Source organism: Thamnophis elegans, chromosome 6 (genome assembly GCF_009769535.1).
Source record: "Thamnophis elegans isolate rThaEle1 chromosome 6, rThaEle1.pri, whole genome shotgun sequence".
NCBI lineage: Eukaryota > Metazoa > Chordata > Lepidosauria > Squamata > Colubridae > Thamnophis > Thamnophis elegans.
The window spans coordinates 53,259,116-53,276,924 of NC_045546.1; the positions used below are offsets into that span (position 1 = coordinate 53,259,116).

Genomic DNA, 17,809 nt, shown 5'->3' on the forward strand with positions numbered 1-17,809 from the left:
TTTTTGGTTTAGAAGAGACAAATGAGAAAGGAGATGATTGAGGCACACAAAATTGTGAATGGTGTGGATAAAGTGGATAAGGAGAAGTTATTTTCCCCTTTCCACAATAATAGAACCAGGGGTAAATGACATTGAACACTGGAAGAGTAAGAAAAGATAAAATGGCTTCCCCCCGTGCAAATTAAATTTTGGAATTTGCTACCACAAGATGTGAAGCTGTCTGGACAAGGATTGGACCAAATCATGGAAATGATTAGGGATCAACAACTGTTAGCTTTGATGATGACTTTGAAGGCTATCTGCTGAGACACTAGTGTCTCAGCAGATGGTTGGCTATTATGAGAAAAGACTTTGGAGTAGGTGGGCCAATGGTCCAGTCCAGCAGGGCCCTGCTGGTGTTCTTATTTATTTAAACTAAAACCTACCTTATCAAATGAAAGTAGATAGAGGGGTGTTAAAGAAGGAATAGTACTTAATTCACAGCTCAACCCCAATAGCTTCAGGATTTCAACAAGTACATCATATCTTTTGGTGTTGCTTATTTTGAGCAGATTGAAGTCATCCTTAGGTCGACATAAACTTTTGATATTCACTTCCAAATGTGCCTATAAAGGCAAGGCAGAAAAATATTTTTTATTGAAAACACTTTTATAAAACTATGATCAATAATTATCTATTTGGTCAAATATCTTAGAATTATTTTGAAATCAATTTCTTGTTTTGTGACACTTCAATTATTAAATAACTAAGTATTAAATGTATTGTATATACTCACATATTACCCCATTTGTAGATCAGCTAGCTGTAATTTTTTATGATATTTTTATTAAAAATTTCAGAGTTGTCTTATCTATGGATGGGTTTATATAGGAATATATATGGAATATAATGGTACTTTAAAAAGTATTAACTTATATATTAGTGGATAAATCTAATCTAATGTTTTGAGTATATTTTGGCACCTAAAATTCTCAGTTTATCCACAAGTATATAAGATAACTAAATAAAACTATTAATAAAACATTATTAATTGAATTGCATCTGAACATTGAGGGAATATAAAAAGCAACAGCAATAATCTTATGAAAAGTAATAGCATCACTGTTTTTTGTTTAAAAAAAATAACACTGTTGCCTCAATTTAACTAGAATCCACTTAAAACATTACAGTGGTCCTAATTATTTGTGAGGTTCCATTCTAGTGAAAAACAAGGAAGAACAAAATTACAAATAATGAGAAACTGTCTGTAAGAATTATGGAGTTAGGTTCCAGAGCCTATGGTGCTGTCTTCTTCCCAAAGTAGTCATCTGCATTTGTTCCTTTTTGTCTTCCCAGATGAAGATTTTGCATAAAGATTTCTTTCATACTGGTTAATGATTGGAATAATATATTTAACTAGCTAGGTGTTCCCAGTTGTAGGGCTCTAAATGGATTCCTAGCAGCAGTTGGCCTTATTCAGAGCAAGTTGTTCATCATGTGCCTCACACTGATTTCTTTGCTGCATTGTATAATTTAAACTAAAAATTAAACAAAATACTTTACAAAAGTACCAAAGTCTATCCGCAATTTTGGGCCAAGATAAAAATAAGGCTCAAGTTATAGATCGATGGAAACCTTTTAATATATATTGAGGTTTGATCTCTATCAATTATGTCACATGAAAATGGGGATAGTGTAGGCCATCTCTATATAAAATTCACTACCTAAATCATGCTACTGAAATACCATCTTTTTATCAGCTGAAAATTCAGCATACAATCCTACCATGAAAGAATAATAAATGGGAATGACACACTATAACAGACTTCCACTTACCTTAAAATTACTTTAAATTTCCAAAGAACTCTCTCTCTCACTCTCTCCGTCCCTCCATACATATATACATACATGATAAGGCTTTTCAATCTCTCCTCTCATTATAATCTATTTCAACTTCCAAATTACCACCATGAATTAAGGGACTCTTCAGAATAACAAGATATACAAAGACCCACAGCCAAACAGGTCAGTGACATGTTTCTCATTTATTTTGAAACAATGAAGTGCTTTTGATTTATGGAAAGGTACTTTGAATACAAACCATTGTTCACCAAATTTCTAATATTTAACACTAGCTTGCATAGGCTGTTACCCAACGTTGTGCCTACCATTTACCACCATTCTGCAAACAGCATTATTTAAGAAATATCTGAAAAATAACAAACAAAATAGAACTTGTTTATACTGTACCTGAGAAAGAATTGCTTCTCCTCCATTATTTCCATATGATAAATGAACAATCATCATATCTTTATCTGGACCATCAAAATAACCAAGTGGCTTTATGGGATTAAGTTTTTCTGAAATGTCCACTTCAAAAATTTTTCCACTAGCAAGAGCATTTAATTTAATTTCATTGTTATCTTTTGAAAAAACTACTGTTCGTATAGTGTCCATTATTTCATTCTTACTCTTTAGTTTTACACCACCAAATGTGAAAGAGGCAGAAAGTCCCAAAATCTTCCCACCTTTTGACATGAAAGCTAGAAATTGTTTAGACACAGCATCTGAAATGGGTTCTGATTCAGCAATGATCAGAAGCAATGCATTGTCAACCCAAGGAACAGTCAGAACTTGTTTCTCTAACAACTGGTAGATGGTGTAAGCATTAATATCAACACAATCCATGATGATTGATTTTATTTCTTCAAATTTTATTTTTTTAGAATCAGACCCAAGATAAATTAAAATATTAGGAGGCTTTCCAGTCAAGTTTACTCTTTGCATATTTCCTGTTATATAGTCACCACTAACTTCTTCTACACTGCCACTATAATCATCCGGAAGTTCTGGGATGTTTTCTGCTGAGGCAAATTTAACTGACTCAATTGTACTGTTCTCCAGTTCCAAACATTCATGGCAGCTTGAAAGATGTAGGTGATGATGTTCTGAAGCATCTCCTTCCTTTTCAGATAATTGCTCAGATTCCTCATGATATCCATTTGTTTTCTGCAGTCTGCATTTCTCTTGGTGCATTTCTTGATCACCACTTCCTGTAAATTCAGCAGTTTCCACCTGAGATTTATCAATATTTTCAAAAAGTGAGTCTTGTGGCAGTTCACTAGTCTGTATATGACCAGACTTCTCCTCCTCTTTGGTACCTGGAGCCAGTTTTAATTCTTTCAAGGCCGATTTCTTCAGGTTCACAGCTAATACATGTTAAGTAAGTTGTTAAACAAAACATACAAACATAGCAGCACGAAATAATTCTGCCTTCAATATAAATTTCAACTGATAATCCAATCTTAAAATACATTGTGTAGACCTGAGTGCATTTTACTTCTTGCATGCTTGTAATGTAACTTAACATTACATTTCTGCAAATGTTTAATTTAGTTAATTTTTTTCTCCTTTGAATTATGCAGAGATATGAATGTATCACATCCCTCAATTTATGAATGGGACATACTAAAACTCTGAACTCTCCTATTCAGCAGATATATTCCTAAATTTATCTGAAATTGAAGTTGTTCAGGGTAGACCAGGAGTTATCTGGGGTGGATGATTTATTTCTGGAAATCACTGGTGCTTCCAGAAAAAGATGATTTAGAGAGATGTTTAGTATGGTCCTAAGAGAGATGGAACGTTCTGGAGTTCTCTGAAATTTTATATTCCTGATCAATTGTTTTATCTGCACTCTAGGCTTAGATAAAATGTTTCATAAAATTATGTTATTTATTTACAAATAGACTGGGGTTATATACTGCTTTTTGTCCCATAATTATGTTTAATTGATTATTTTATATAGCAATAGCAGTTAGACTTATATACCGCTTCATAGGGCTTTCAGCCCTCTCTAAGCGGTTTACAGAGTCAGCATATTGCCCCCCAACAACAATCCAGGTCCTCATTTTACCCACCTCGGAAGGATGGAAGGCTGAGTCAACCCTGAGCCGGTGAGATTTGAACAGCCGAACTGCAGAACTGCAGTCAGCTGAAATAGCCTGCAGTGCTGCATTTAACCACTGCGCCACCTCGGCTCTTGTCGTGTTATATCTTGTCTTTCCTCTGGGAGCTGAAGATGTATTTAGCACTCCTTTCTCCATTTTTCCCATAACAATCCTATAAGATAGGTTGGCTAAGAGAGAGCAACTAGCCCAAAACATTATAACTGTGGACAGATTTGAATCTGAATCTTCCCAGGCTCAAATCCAAAACTTGAACCATACCATCACATTACCTGATTTGTTTGGTTTTGACTTAATATATTTTGTGAACTCAACAAATTAAGGACAAATCATTTCAAGTTTGACAATTGTAAATATCCCACCCTTAAAAAAAACACGAGTAGATGAAGCAAAGAAGTAATCAGAAGGGTGGAGACAGAAAAAGGGGTTTCTAGGCCAGATTTTATTATTCAAGAGTTGAACAACTGGGAAAAGACTGGATTTCATTCATATGCCTGCTCCGCATCAAGCAGTATTATCAACTGGCACTGTAGAAAATATGGCCCTGCATCAGGTATGGAATGACCTTATTTGGAGGCAGAGTTTCTTTCCTAGTTCAACGAGGAGACTGTGGTGCTGTATCTTCACTCAGTTAACATACTCCCCTCCATTAATAATCTATAAATTGAAAGATCAGGTACAATTATCCCCACTCAAGTCTGTTCACAGGGGATAATAACTCGGGAGAAATGAGCAAACACCCACCCATACTAAAGTGGGTATACTGCAACTCAAGGAAGAAACAGTAAAGAAAAACGTCAACCTATGTTACGCTGCCTTCAATCATTGTACAAGTCAAAAGGAGCATGGAAAGTAAGCATATTTGATCCTGGAATTAGGCATCATTTAAGTGTGCTTCATAAATTTGGCAGGAGGAGACCTTCTGGACCAGCAACTGGCAAAGACACTTTTTATTAAGCAGTGCTTTTTGTTTAAGAAGCACTCCACAACCTAATATATATTATGATATAGCTAAAAAATTCAAATTCCAAATCAAAAGTTAATCCCATTATTTGGTTGGTATGTTCCCCCTGGGATGATGAAGAATCATGTCACAGGCAAATTCTGCTGAAGGTGGTCACATATTCCAGAGCAATAGCAGTCAAGACTAAGTCTTAAATGCATAACCACATACATATGATAAATATTAGTCATAATGAATTCAGTGTTACACAAATGGTCTTTTTTCTATACTTTCCATGCCTATTGCAAATTTCTGGAGGGGAGGGTGAGGGTGAGAAGAGGATACCATCAGATGGACTTCTAATTGACAGGCATCAAAGATGAATTTGCAAAGAATGATGAAGCTTTGAATTTGAGAATAGTTTATATGCCATTTAAATATATACTTTTGTTGAAGATAGGCAAATGGGTGTACTTACAGACAATTTTTTGAGGCACCATTCCATTATCCATTTGGAGTCTGTTTTCCAAGAATGCTATCCCAAGGCTACTAAAATTATCTATGCTGGCTTCAGCAAATAATATGTAAGGCTTTCCAGTTTTAAAGGCCAAAGGAGAACAAAAATCTGACCATTTCACAATCTGAAGAAAGATTCACAGAATAATTTTGACATTAAAGCATGTACAGTTAGAATATTGAAATGCATTGTAAAATTAAGTTAATATTCCTACCATTAATGTAGTTTCTAAATTAAGTTAAAAGAGATAAATACATCTACCAAGTCATGTTCTATATATCCATGGTTAATGAAAAACCAATGGGAAGAATAATAAATTCAAATTAATATTGATCATGATAAATTAAAAAATAAAGAACAAAGAAGGAAATATGGGATTAGGAATTAACAGACCTTTAAATTTATAATGGAGGCTTAACTCATCTTATATAAAAGCTATGCAAAAAGCTATTATAAAGTTTTTATGGAGATCCTGGATATTTTTGAACTGGGGAATAGTTATAATTTAGACACATTACCTTCCATTTAAGGAACTGGCTATAAAAAACAAAAGTCAGTACTTCAAATTACCAAATTACGCACTCCCCCCCCCTTCCATTTCAGTGGAAATGTCTGTGCATCTTATGGAGTGAATATTGCATCACAGACCGGGCCGCGGCGGAAGGAATTAGTGTGGCGGCAGTGACAGACAGTGGCGGTGAACAGCCTATTGGCGCTGCTGCCTATTGGCGGTTAGATCAACCACCTGGAATACCACCAATCAGCTATTCCAGATGATGGCGATCCCTGCCGCCTGGAACAGCTGATCGGCAGTATTCCTGGAGGCTGATCCAATTGCTGATAGGTGGTGGTGATAAGCAGAGAGCAGTAGACGAGAATAAAATATAGATAGAATGATTTATACTATTTAAGCATAGATAAAGATGGGGGGCTGAGATCAACACAAAGAGTGGTTTCTTTTTCTTTTTTTCTTCTTTTTTCTTTTCTCTTTTTTTTTTCTCTCTTCTTTTTTTTTCTGTTTTTCTTTCTTTTGACATATTACTTTTACTTTTTAATCCATATGTATACAAGATATTTTAGACAGAAGGTAGTGCCAGGTGTGGGCCCTGGGAAGTCGGGAGGATTGGGGATGGGGATTTGTGGGGTGGGGTGGGGGGGTGTTAAAATAGTCTTAATAAGAATAAGAATGTATTTATATACGGTGGTTTTTTCTTTCTTTTAATTTTTTTTTTCCCTTGGTTCCTTTTACTTTTATCAGATCAAACAACACTCGAATAAAGGCATACACCAAGGAGGGAGGTAGAGGGAAAGAAGAGGGAGGAGTAAGGAAGGAGTAAGGGGAATGTAAGGAGGGTGTCTGGGGAGTAAGGGGAGAAAGGTTTGTGGGGAAAGGGAAGTAGGAGGGGAGTGTTAGAGGGAGAAAGGAAAGTTGGAGGGGGTAGATGGGGTGTATGGAGGATGGAAGGGTTAGGTGGGGTTGTGAATGATGAGTTGTGTTTCCTTTTTATTTGTTCGTTTTATTCCCTTTTTCTTTTTTTTCTTTTCTTATAGTAAATACCCTGTATATAAGTGATTGCAAATGGAATGTGAAAAATGAATAAAATATATTTAAAAAAAAAAAAAGATAAGCAGAGAGCAGTGGTGGTGAGCGGTGGCAGCAGTAACAGAATAGACCCTGGTCCATAAGAAAAAATCCATTGTAGGGACAATCTCACCTACGGGAAATTTCTTCCGTAGCTTCAAGAACTTTTGAGTGAAACAATATAGCATTTCCTGCCTGAGCAGGGGGTTGGACTAGAAGATCTCCAAGGTCCCTTCCAGCTCTTATTCTGTATAACACCATATTACAAGAGGCAATCGAAGATAAGTCATAAAAGGTGTAGACAAAGCCGTGCATGATTTTTGTAGTTGAAACAAAACATTTTTTTTGTTTTCTTTTTTTTCCTCCCCAAAAGCTTATGGTCTGGAGCATCGTATGGAGTGAAAAATACAGTAGTTTAAAAACTTATTAGCAAAAGTATTTTAAAGAAAACGTACCTTATTTGCTGAGCAAGTTATAGCTTGTGAACTACTTGTTTGAATGAAAATACCTTCAGTTACAAATGTAATATGTTCATCTTCAACTACTTGTTCCAAATAATTAAAATGTGATACAATAAATAATGTCCATTTGTTTAAATCATCAAGGGACTGAAAAGAAAAAAAGGTGGCTTAAATCAACTATATAATTTTAGAAAAATGCAACGTGTATTATACTTTACAAAATCTGGATCTTGTCCTATTCCTGAAGTATCTATTCAGGAAGACATCTTTTATAGCAGTTTAAATGCTGACCTTAGAAAGATGAGAATCAATTTTAATCAAGAATAGATTTCATATGCAAGGAAAATGTTAAAATCAAACCCATTCTGAATGGTCAATATTTAAGTATACCAGATAGATGTTTTCTGTTTTGCCACTGCCAAATAACAGTGTGAAATAGTTCAATATTAATACTACCAATATAGTTTGGGGTAGATTACACATCTTTGTAGCAACCCTTTCATTTCCTTTACCACTATTTCTCTAAAATATTTCTAATTTTAAATAATTCCTGTTTACTTAGAAATAAAGACTTGGTTGCAAATAAAAGTGTATCTACTAACTAGGGAGTAAAACCTAATGAACTACAGTGTGATTTACTTCTGAACATTATCTGTTTCACAGATGCTTATCAAACATGTCCTTAAAAACATACAAGTCTCCGATTTCTTATTCTTCTAATTTTATCAAATGACAATTTAAAGCTAAAAAAGAACTTCTGAGCAACAGTTCAGGAAAAGCTATCTAATGAGTGATTCTTCATCCTATAATAAAGCAAATAATTAATTATCCTAAGGAATTTAAAATACATAAAGTGAACAGCAAAAATTTGGATAAGAATTTAACTTATTTTTTAAAAAAATTCAAATTTGAAATATTAAGACTTTTGCTGCTTTTGAAATAATTAAAATAAAATAGTACCTTTGTGGGAACATAAATTATTTAGTCTTTTGGGGAAGAGATGACTGCTGACTGGACTAAGTATGGGAAGATCCAATTTCTAGGTCTCCATTAACATGAATGCCACTAGAGGGACCTTAGGTTGGTCACTCCCTTTCAGCCCTAATCAGTGTTAGAGTCAGAGACAAAGTGGCAACAAACAAACAAAACTTGGTTAAACCATTCATCAATAGCTTTGCTTTAAGAATTAAGTGAGTGCAGTGATTTTGCAACCATGTGATACAAACATTAAGCCAACGATATAACCTAAGATGGAAAATAAATCACACGAGCAAGAAAAACATGAAGATGAAAAAAAAAAATTGGGGCAGAAAAAAAGACACATTTAAAGTAGGAACAGGAATTTCTAATCCTCTAGATTTTGTTTTAATCCTTTTCTCAATCTAAATGTATTAAAGATGGTAATGTTGTGGCCCAACAGCGGCCGGCTGAACTGTTGGTGGAATCTGACAGCGATGAACACTATGGGACTGCCCTGGAGGCTGAGGAAGACTCTGGGGGGTGTTCGGAGTCACAGCAGGGACTAAAGAGGCCTGTTGGCCAACAGGTGACATCTGAATCAGGGAGCAGTGAGAAAGAACAGAGGGAAGCTGTCCCTGAGGCACATATGTGTAGGGCTGTGAGGAGGAGGGAGCAGCTTTGGAAAAAGAGTCACAGAAGGAAATAGGAACAGGCGGCTACTGATTGGCCCCTCCCGGAGAGCTTATAGGTGGGGCAACGGGAGGGGAATTTTGCAGGAAACAACAATTTACTGATCCAGCCGTAGAGAAAGATTGGGAGAATTTTGTGAGTTCAAACTTTGTTTCATAGAGAGCTTTCTGGACTCCCAGCCAAGGGGTTGCTTATCTCCCTCCTTAGTTGTGGCAGACAGCCAAGTCTGCGTCTGCGTCTCCTTAGTTGTGGCAGACAGTCAAGTCTGAGGCTTGGGACAGAACAGTTTGTTTCCTGCCCTCTAAAACAGATTTAAATATAATTTAAAATGGAGCAGCTTCGTGCAGAGAATGCGCAGCTCATGCAACAGGTAGCTATGCTGGCTGCCCAAGTGGCTCAACTCCAAGTTCACACTGCTCCACCACCGCCTTGGAGGAAATGCCCAGTTGCAGTGCCTGATAAATTGGATGGCAACCAAGCCATGCTTCCGGCTTTTTGGGGACAATGCCAGCCATTTATCAGCTTGTGAGCAGAGGATTTCCCCATTGACTGAGATAAAGTGAGGTTTATGATTAGCCATTTCTCCGGGTCTGTATCTCGTTGTGCTACCTCACTACTGGTCCAGGCTAGCCTTTTGCTGGATGACTTCAGGGGTTCCTGTGACCTCAAGTTAATGTATGAGGACCCCATTAAGACGGAGACTACCTGATGTCTGAAGACTCTGAAGCAGGGCCGACGTTCCTTGCAGAAATACATCAGTAAGTTTAGGCTACTTAGCCAGGATTCGGCTTGGAATGAGGCAGCCCTCGTGGACACATTTTAGAATGGGTTGTTGGAAGAATTGCAGAATGAGCTGGTGTGTGTGGATAGGCCACCAAATGTCAACACACTGGTTCATCTGTGTCTCCGAATTGATGCTCGGTTGCAGATGCGGGAAAGTCGCCGCACATCCCAGGAGAACAGGGTAGTTCCAGCTATACATGAGATTCCAACTCCATGGGTGGGGCCCATGGAATTAAGTGCAGCCAAACCCCGCTTGTTGATAACGGTGAAAAACAGATGGCGCTCAGGGGGGTTGTGTTTTTATTGTGGGGAATCTGGGCACATGGCAGCCTTTTCCCCCAAGAAGAGTCAAGGGGCATCAGTTACTGGACCTACCCTCCAGCCCTAGAACATTTTGTCGGGAAACACCCCAAGCCCGATCTAAGGGAGACCTTGGGTTGGGCGCATACCAATTCAGAGCCACGCTCAGAGACAGTGACTTGCGGGCCTCCCCAACACCTGCTTCTGGCATCATGAATAGTCCTGCCCAGTAGTCTGCAGGGAATTCCGGCACATGCTCTGGTTGACTCCAGGGCTACAACAAACTTCATGGACGAGGTGTTTGCGACCAAGTATGCAGTCCCTGTGTCCGATAGATCCTCCTATGCTTGTGGAGACCATTGATGGCTAGGTGCTTCTGTCTGGGCCTATCAAGGCCACCACGCAACCCTTGCGCCTGGTCATCAGGGCTCATGAGGAAGCTATCCAGTTATACATTACCTCTGGCCTGCATTTCCCTGTGGTCTTGGCTGCGGGCGCATGAGCCACAGATCTACTGGTCCCAGAACCTTGTCACTTTTCCAGTCTTGCAATGTGTGGACCACACCTGTCAAGTTTGTGCAGGCCAGTTGCTGAGTCCACCTGGGATGTCCTCACCTTCCGACATAGCAGATTTTGCAGACATGTTCAGTGAACAAGAAGTAGACCAATTGCCACTGCACCGTCCATATGATTGCCCCATCAATTTGATTCCGGACGCACCGCTTCCTGTGGGTCATTTGTATTCGATGTCGGATTTGGGACTTTTTGGACAAAAACCTAGCTAGGGGTTTTATCTGACTCTCGTCTTTGCCACTGTTTGCCCCAGTCTTGTTCATCAAAAAGAAGACCGGAGATTTGAGACTATGTTGTGACTACCGTAAACTTAATTCTATCACGGTGCACAATTGATATCCTCTGCCCCTTATTCCTAAACTGTTGGAGCGGCTCAGAGAGGCTATAGTTTTCACAAAATTGGATCTGCGTGGAGCCTATAATGTTGTCCAGATCCGGCCCAGGGATGAATGGAAGACAGCATTCGGCACCAGGTACAGGCATTTTGTGTATACAGTCATGCCTTTTGGGCTGACCAATGCCCCTGCAGTCTTCCAACATTTTATGAATGACATCTTCTGGGACCTTTTCGACCAGTTTGTTGTTATTTATCTAGATGACATTCTAATTTACTCATCCTCCTGGGAGAGTCATCGGCAGCACCTACGCCTGGTCCTACAATGGCTCTGTGAGAAGCGCTTGTATGCAAAACTGGAGGTGCCAGTTTTGGTAGTCCACCATCGAGTTCCTGGGGCATCGTATCTCTCCTGAAGGCATTGCGATGGAGCCGGGCAAGGTAGAGTCTGCATAATTGGCAACCTCCTCGGAGAACGAAGGATGTCCAGTGACTCCTCAGGTTTGCCAACTATTATCGGACCTTTATCCCCGGCTTTGCTTTCCTGACTGCACCCCTCATACAGCTCCTTCAGAAGAAAGTTCTGTTTCACTGGAGTGCCCCTGAGCAACAAGCGTTCCAGGCCTTGAAGCAGGCCTTCATGAAAGAGTCCGTCTTGAAGCATCCTGACCCACACTGTCCATTTGTAGTGGAGGCGGATATATCAAATATCACTGTTGGAGCGGTATTACTTCAGGGTCACCCCTCCAGCAGTACCCTCTTCCCTTGCACTTATTTGCGGAAACTCAATTCTTCTGAGCACAATTATACCATTTGGGAGAAGGAGTTACTAGCCATTAAGGTGGCGTTTGAGGCATGGAGGCATCATTTAGAGGGGGCCAGACATCAAATTGAAGTCCAGATGGACCATAGAAATTTGGAATTTTGCAAGACCGCAGGAAAATTGAACCAGCACCAGATTCGGTGGTCCCTCTTCTTTGCACGGTTTAATTTCCGCATGACATACATCCCCAGTGCGCGCAACCAAAGGGCAGATGCACTCTTGCGGAAATCCAAGTATTCTTGTACCAAAGACCAGATTCCACCCCAGACAGTTTTGCCTGTAGAGTCCTTCTCCGTGGTTCATGAGCCTGTGGACGTAGGGCCTCAGATACGGAAAGCCCAGTGGCATGATGATTGGGTGGAAAAATGGAAGGCAGAGATGGGGCCTGCCTCCCCATGGGCATTCACCGATTAACTCTTGTGGTATCGAGACAGACTCTACGTGCCAGTGGGGCCACTTCAGGGACTTATTCTATCCCAGTGCCATGATAATCCTGCGGTGGGGCACTTTGGCCTCTTCAAGACCTTGAACCTGGTCTCCCGTACTTTCTGGTGGCCCTGATTACGGCATGATGTACAATATTATGTCATGTCTTGTGTATGGTGTTGGTAGGTCAAGTCAGCGATGGGAGCCTTCCCCCCCCCCTCCAGGGCTGCTCCAGCCATTGCCAACACTGAAGAGACCCTGGGAGGCCATTTCTATGGACTTCTTGACGGAATTGCCTCCGTCTTCTGAATTTACCACGGTGTTTGTAGTGGTAGACATACTGACGAAGATGGCACATTTTATCACGTGTCGGGGATTACCGACAGGCCGCGCCACCCACGTTTATCCAACATGTTTTCAGGCTGTACGGCCTGACAGGGTCATGTTGGACAGGGGAGCACAATTTACAGCCCAGTTTTGGAAAGGGCCGATGAATGCCTTGGATGTAAAAATCTGCTTGTCCTCGGCGCACCATCCAGAAACCGACGGAGGAATGGAGAAAGTGAGCAGGATCTTGGAGCAGTACCTGAGGTGTTTTGTGAATCAGCAGCAAAATGATTGGGTGGATTACCTGGCAGTGGCGGAGTTTGCGTTCAATACCTCACAGCACACATCCACGGAAATGACACCCTTTTTGGCCAATGTAAGGTATCATCCTCGGTTCTTTCCCCTCACACCAATCAATTCACCGGTCCCCGCAGCTAAGCTGGTGCGACAATATCTAGATAAAGCCAAGGAGTACTATAAGAGAGTCACAGACAAGTCTCGGCATGCAACGCCAGCATTGACTGTGGGGGATCAAGTGTGGCTGTCCACTAGACACCTTCCGTCAGACTGGCCGATCAAGAAGTTAGACCATCATTACCTTGGCACGTTTCCTGTTGAAGCAGTCATCAATCCAGTCGCCTATCACCTGACATTGCCACATTCAATGTGAATCTATCTGGTCTTTCATCGATCTCTCCTTGTTCCTGAACGGCCGGCTTCTCTTCTTTGCCAACCAGATCATCCCCAGGCAGAACCTTGTGTCGATGAGGAGCCGCCCAAGTACGAAGTTGCCAGTATCCGGGATTCCCGATGGCTGAAAGACGGTTCCAATACCTGATTGAATGGAAGGGATATGGGCCGGAGGATTTTACCTGGGAGGATGCAACCTCTGTGCACGCACCTCCTTTGGTGCAGGCCTTCCATGATCAATTCCCATCTAGGCCACACCCTGAGCGTCAGATCCGGGGGAAGGGCCCTGCGGTGAGGGATAGTGTTGTGGCCGAACAGTCGCCGGCTGAATTGTTGGTGGAATCTAACAGCGATGAACACTATGGGACTGCTCTAGAGGCTGAGGAAGACTCTGGGGGGTGTTCAGAGTCACAGCAGGGACTAGAAAGGCCTGTTGGCCACCAGGTGGTGTCTGAGTCAGGGAACAGTGAAGAAGAACAGAGGGAGGCTGTCCCTGATGTATGTATACGTAGGGCTGCGAGGAGGGAGCAGCTTTGGAAAAAGGGTCACAGAAGGAAATAGGAACAGGCGGCTACTGATTGGCCCCTCCCTGAGAGCTTATAGGTGGAGCGACGGGAGGGGAATTTTTCAGGAAACAATAATTTACTGATCCAGCCGTAGAGAATGATTGGGAGAATTTTGTGAGTTCAAGCCATGTTTCATAGAGATAGCTTTCTGGGGTCCCAGCCACGGGGTTGCTTATCTCCCTCGTTAGTTGTGGCAGACAGCTAAGTCTGCATCCGTATATATTGTAGAGGTTTTGGACAGAACAGGTAACCTTAATATATCCCTGAACTCTTCAAACTTACACAATTTATTAGAATTAATCTAATACTCTGGTAACTCTACAATTTATTCTTGGCTTTTAGCTACATTATTATTAGTACATTGAATCACAATATTTTATTGCTTTATTGAGCTACTTTTCACAATATTACTGTCACCACTGTTACATCTAGTATACTGCTATGTAATATGAATAATCTCAACCAATTTTTATATTTGTATATATATTATAGTTGACCAAATATAGACGTGAACTATAACCTTTGAAAACCTTCTATCTTTTCTGCAATTTACCATTGTTAAGGAAGTTGCAGTTTCTATCAAGCATGAGATCTCTGGATTTAAATTTTGGGAGAAAGTGGTAAATACAAAACCAAGTTGTAATTCAATGCATGAATTTTTGGAAATAACAAATACGTCTATAATTGTGATTAATAACATTCCAATTTATGTATTTTAAATGTATACTTGTACATACATTTATACGTTGATCTTGTGAAAACAACATCATTATTACCTACAAGTTCCTAGGATATGCCAAACCAGAATTATTGCATCTTCTGGGAAGAGTAGGGACATGATATAATTGTAATGTCTTTGATTGTTTTTGTTTGCTATGCATTATTTATGAATATTCATGATGCAAAATATTTTCCCATGATAAGGAAAATATATTTGGAATACTAACTCAGTGTTCTGTTCAATACCTATTGTACTCTTCCCACACACATTGTACTTCTTTCCACATTCCACTAGCAATAAAACGTGGGATGCTAATTATGGGAATTGGAGATCAACATTTCTGGTTTATCAGGTTAGAAGACTAACTTTTTACTCTATCAGAAATATCATGGGAAGTTCACACATTACACATTTAACATAGACATTCTACACTAACAGATACATAAAACACACATGTACACAAGCATATTTATGACTACATAGTTATTAGGTACATATACCAATGGGAATAGAGAACATTGTTATCATGCAATCTGTAAAAAAAATTGATGTTTTCAATAGCCAAGGATTGTAAAGGAAAGCCATTCCACATCATTACTCTAAAAAATACATATTGGCACTTACTGTTACATTTTAAATTCTGATACCTCTTCACTTGTTTAATAGCAAGTGCTCCTAAATTATGACACCGGTACATCCAGGTGCAAGCTGTCTTGGGAAATTTTTAAAGCAAGAAAACAGGCAAGCTGAAACCATACATTGAACAGTTAATAAAGTATCAGTGGCTCGTGCCACACATTCAGCTTCATCTGGTATCTCCTGCTTACCTCGGACCTGTCCAAGGAACAGCTATTCCCACGAGTGAAAGTTTTCAGCCTCTCTAATAAATGCAGGCGTGAGGCAACAATACTTCCCTCACCCTCGCATATCCACACCCACAACCTCCCTTTCCACGCAACGTACGATAGGCCCAGCCCCAGCCCTCCCTGGCCGGCTCTCTGCCATTGCATATCACACCTGAGTCTCGCCAGTGAAGAAAACCTTGTCGCCCACCCTGAGGTAAACGACCTCGTCGGAGAGGCCGGGCACCTCCTGTTTGCAAAGCGGAAGGTGGGGGACCTGCTGGTGCAACGTGAAGCGAGTACACCCGAAGCTGGAGCAGGAGCCGCAGCCGGAGGAAGAGCAGAACGTAAACGAACACCTGGTTCGGTACAGCCGGCGCACTGTGCGCCGGATGAGCCCAGCGGAACAAGGCCTCCAGCGCGCCCACAGGTATAAGTAGCACAGCGTGATGAGCATGACGCGAGGGGTGAGCCGCCGCCGACTGCGAAAGGCCGCTCACGGCCGGATTCCCATTCCTGCACCGGCAACTTCTCGGCCAAGTGAAGAACGGCGGTGGAGCCGCGCCACCGCTTCCCCATTGGTTCTCTTGCTCTTCCTCACGCGAAGACTAAGGCGGTGCTGATTGGTCAGAAATCGCATTCCTCCCACTCTGCTTGGGTCAGCCGAGAGGTTCCTCCGGGCTCGATTTTTTTTTTGCTGCGTTTGGTGGGTGTGCTCCGCAGGGGGGGGAAAGTCTCCCGTTTCGAAAGGGAGGTGGGTAGGAGTACTTAGAGACGGCGATTTCCTTGCTAGCACTTTCCCAGTTTCTCTTTCGTTTTACTGTCTCTGCCTTAACCTTATTGGTACATATTAAGATTCCTTTCACCTTTGTCAACGAGCGAGCCTTGTGTTGCAGTGTATATAACTGGCTATTTTGATTTAGAAGGCGCAAACCTGAGGGACCGAGAATTAATGCCGCCCGGAGTTATCTTGTAGAGGAGATGGACGCATAGAAACGTAAATAAATAAAAATGCAGCCAAACATTCTTCCAGGGGGAACACTTTATGTATTGTAAGAATACTATACTCTCAAAAGCAATGAACGTTACAAGCCCCCAAACAGACAAAACTTGTTTATATTTATTCAATTTGTGAAGTTAAAGTTATTTAAAGTTTTAAATAAAAATTGGCAGTTGGTTTTCAGGACATGAAACATAATCTATGCAAATGCCAAAGAACCAAACCATATCAGAGGGAATGTAATGTGTTATTCTGCACATTATCATCATTTGCTAGTGTGATACCAGAAGTTCCTTTCCTGTTTCTTTCCGAGCAGATTTCTCATTTATCCACAGAATAGCAAAAACCAACTCAGCTGAGTACCACTGTTAACTTTTTAAAATAAATGTTATAGATTTTTTTCCACTCACACCCTGTTGCAAAAGCAAAATATTCAGTTAATGCTGTTTTCATCTGGAAGGCATTTTCATGTTTAAGATTGTCATAAAGATATAGCATTACTTTACATTTATGCCAATAAAGGGCTTATCACAATCATCTGAAATTAAAGTTCTGAGTATTGGTAAGAAAGACTTTGCTTTTGGCCTCACCTTTGCAACTATCTATAGAACTAGTCAACCCTATGACCCATTGGCTCATTCTTTAAAAGAAAGGTAGTGTAATCTGATGTGACCAGAATGAATATTAATGTTTAGGCTGACCATATTTTTCTTACATGATGCTGAATGGTTCCATGGTCATCTGAGTATATTTCATAAATAGAAAATTGTTGCAATGAACTTCAATAAAAGTTAATATTTACTTACCTAAACAGATAAACAGAAAAATGACCACAGACGTGCAAAAACAATAGCAAGAGCGAGAGGAACTTCCAACTTCCCATTAGCTTCCCCATTGACTTTGCTTGTGGGAAGGTGGCAAGGAGCATTAGAAATCATGATCAGATATCATGGGGATGCTGCAACAATCACAATTTTGTGAGCAAAACTGATATGAACATTGTGGAAATTTTAATTCCACATAAGTAGTGGGCCCTGGATGTTTTATGCATTAAGTTAGCAGATTTTAGGTACCTTAATTCATACATTATGATATAAACAGAAAAATACAAGTTTTAATGATATATAAATAAAGACAAGAAAAGTGAAGGTCCCCTACTGAAGCTGGTTTTTCAGCATAGATGGAAGGCTGCAAAAAATGGATCCAGAGGCAGGTTTTTGACAGAATAAGTTATCAAAATGTGCTTTTGTTGAGAAATAGCTTCACAACAAGTTGCCAACAATAGACTTTTTCAATGAAGAAAATGCATTGGAAATAAGCCACA

The 17,809-nt window shown here is 40.3% G+C and overlaps 1 protein-coding gene across 3 annotated transcripts in view; it reads right to left on the bottom strand.

Moving 5' to 3' along the window:
- HLCS (holocarboxylase synthetase) overlaps positions 1-17,367 on the bottom strand; it is an 83,622-nt gene extending 66,255 nt beyond the window's left edge. Inside the window, exons 1-5 of one of the 3 annotated variants that reach the window (XR_004255611.1) lie at positions 15,661-17,365; positions 7,445-7,597; positions 5,369-5,531; positions 2,230-3,188; positions 426-605 (exon numbers count right to left, since the gene is read on the bottom strand). Coding sequence is in view for 2 of the 3 variants with exons in the window: in XM_032219483.1 (XP_032075374.1) it covers positions 426-605; positions 2,230-3,188; positions 5,369-5,531; positions 7,445-7,597; positions 15,661-15,942 (1,737 nt within the window). In the remaining variant the exon portion in view is untranslated. Of the gene's footprint in view, positions 1-425; positions 606-2,229; positions 3,189-5,368; positions 5,532-7,444; positions 7,598-15,660 lie in introns of all 3 variants that reach the window. The other 2 variants (XM_032219483.1, XM_032219484.1) reach the window with 2 other exon arrangements.
- Between the last annotated feature and the right edge of the window lie 442 nt (positions 17,368-17,809).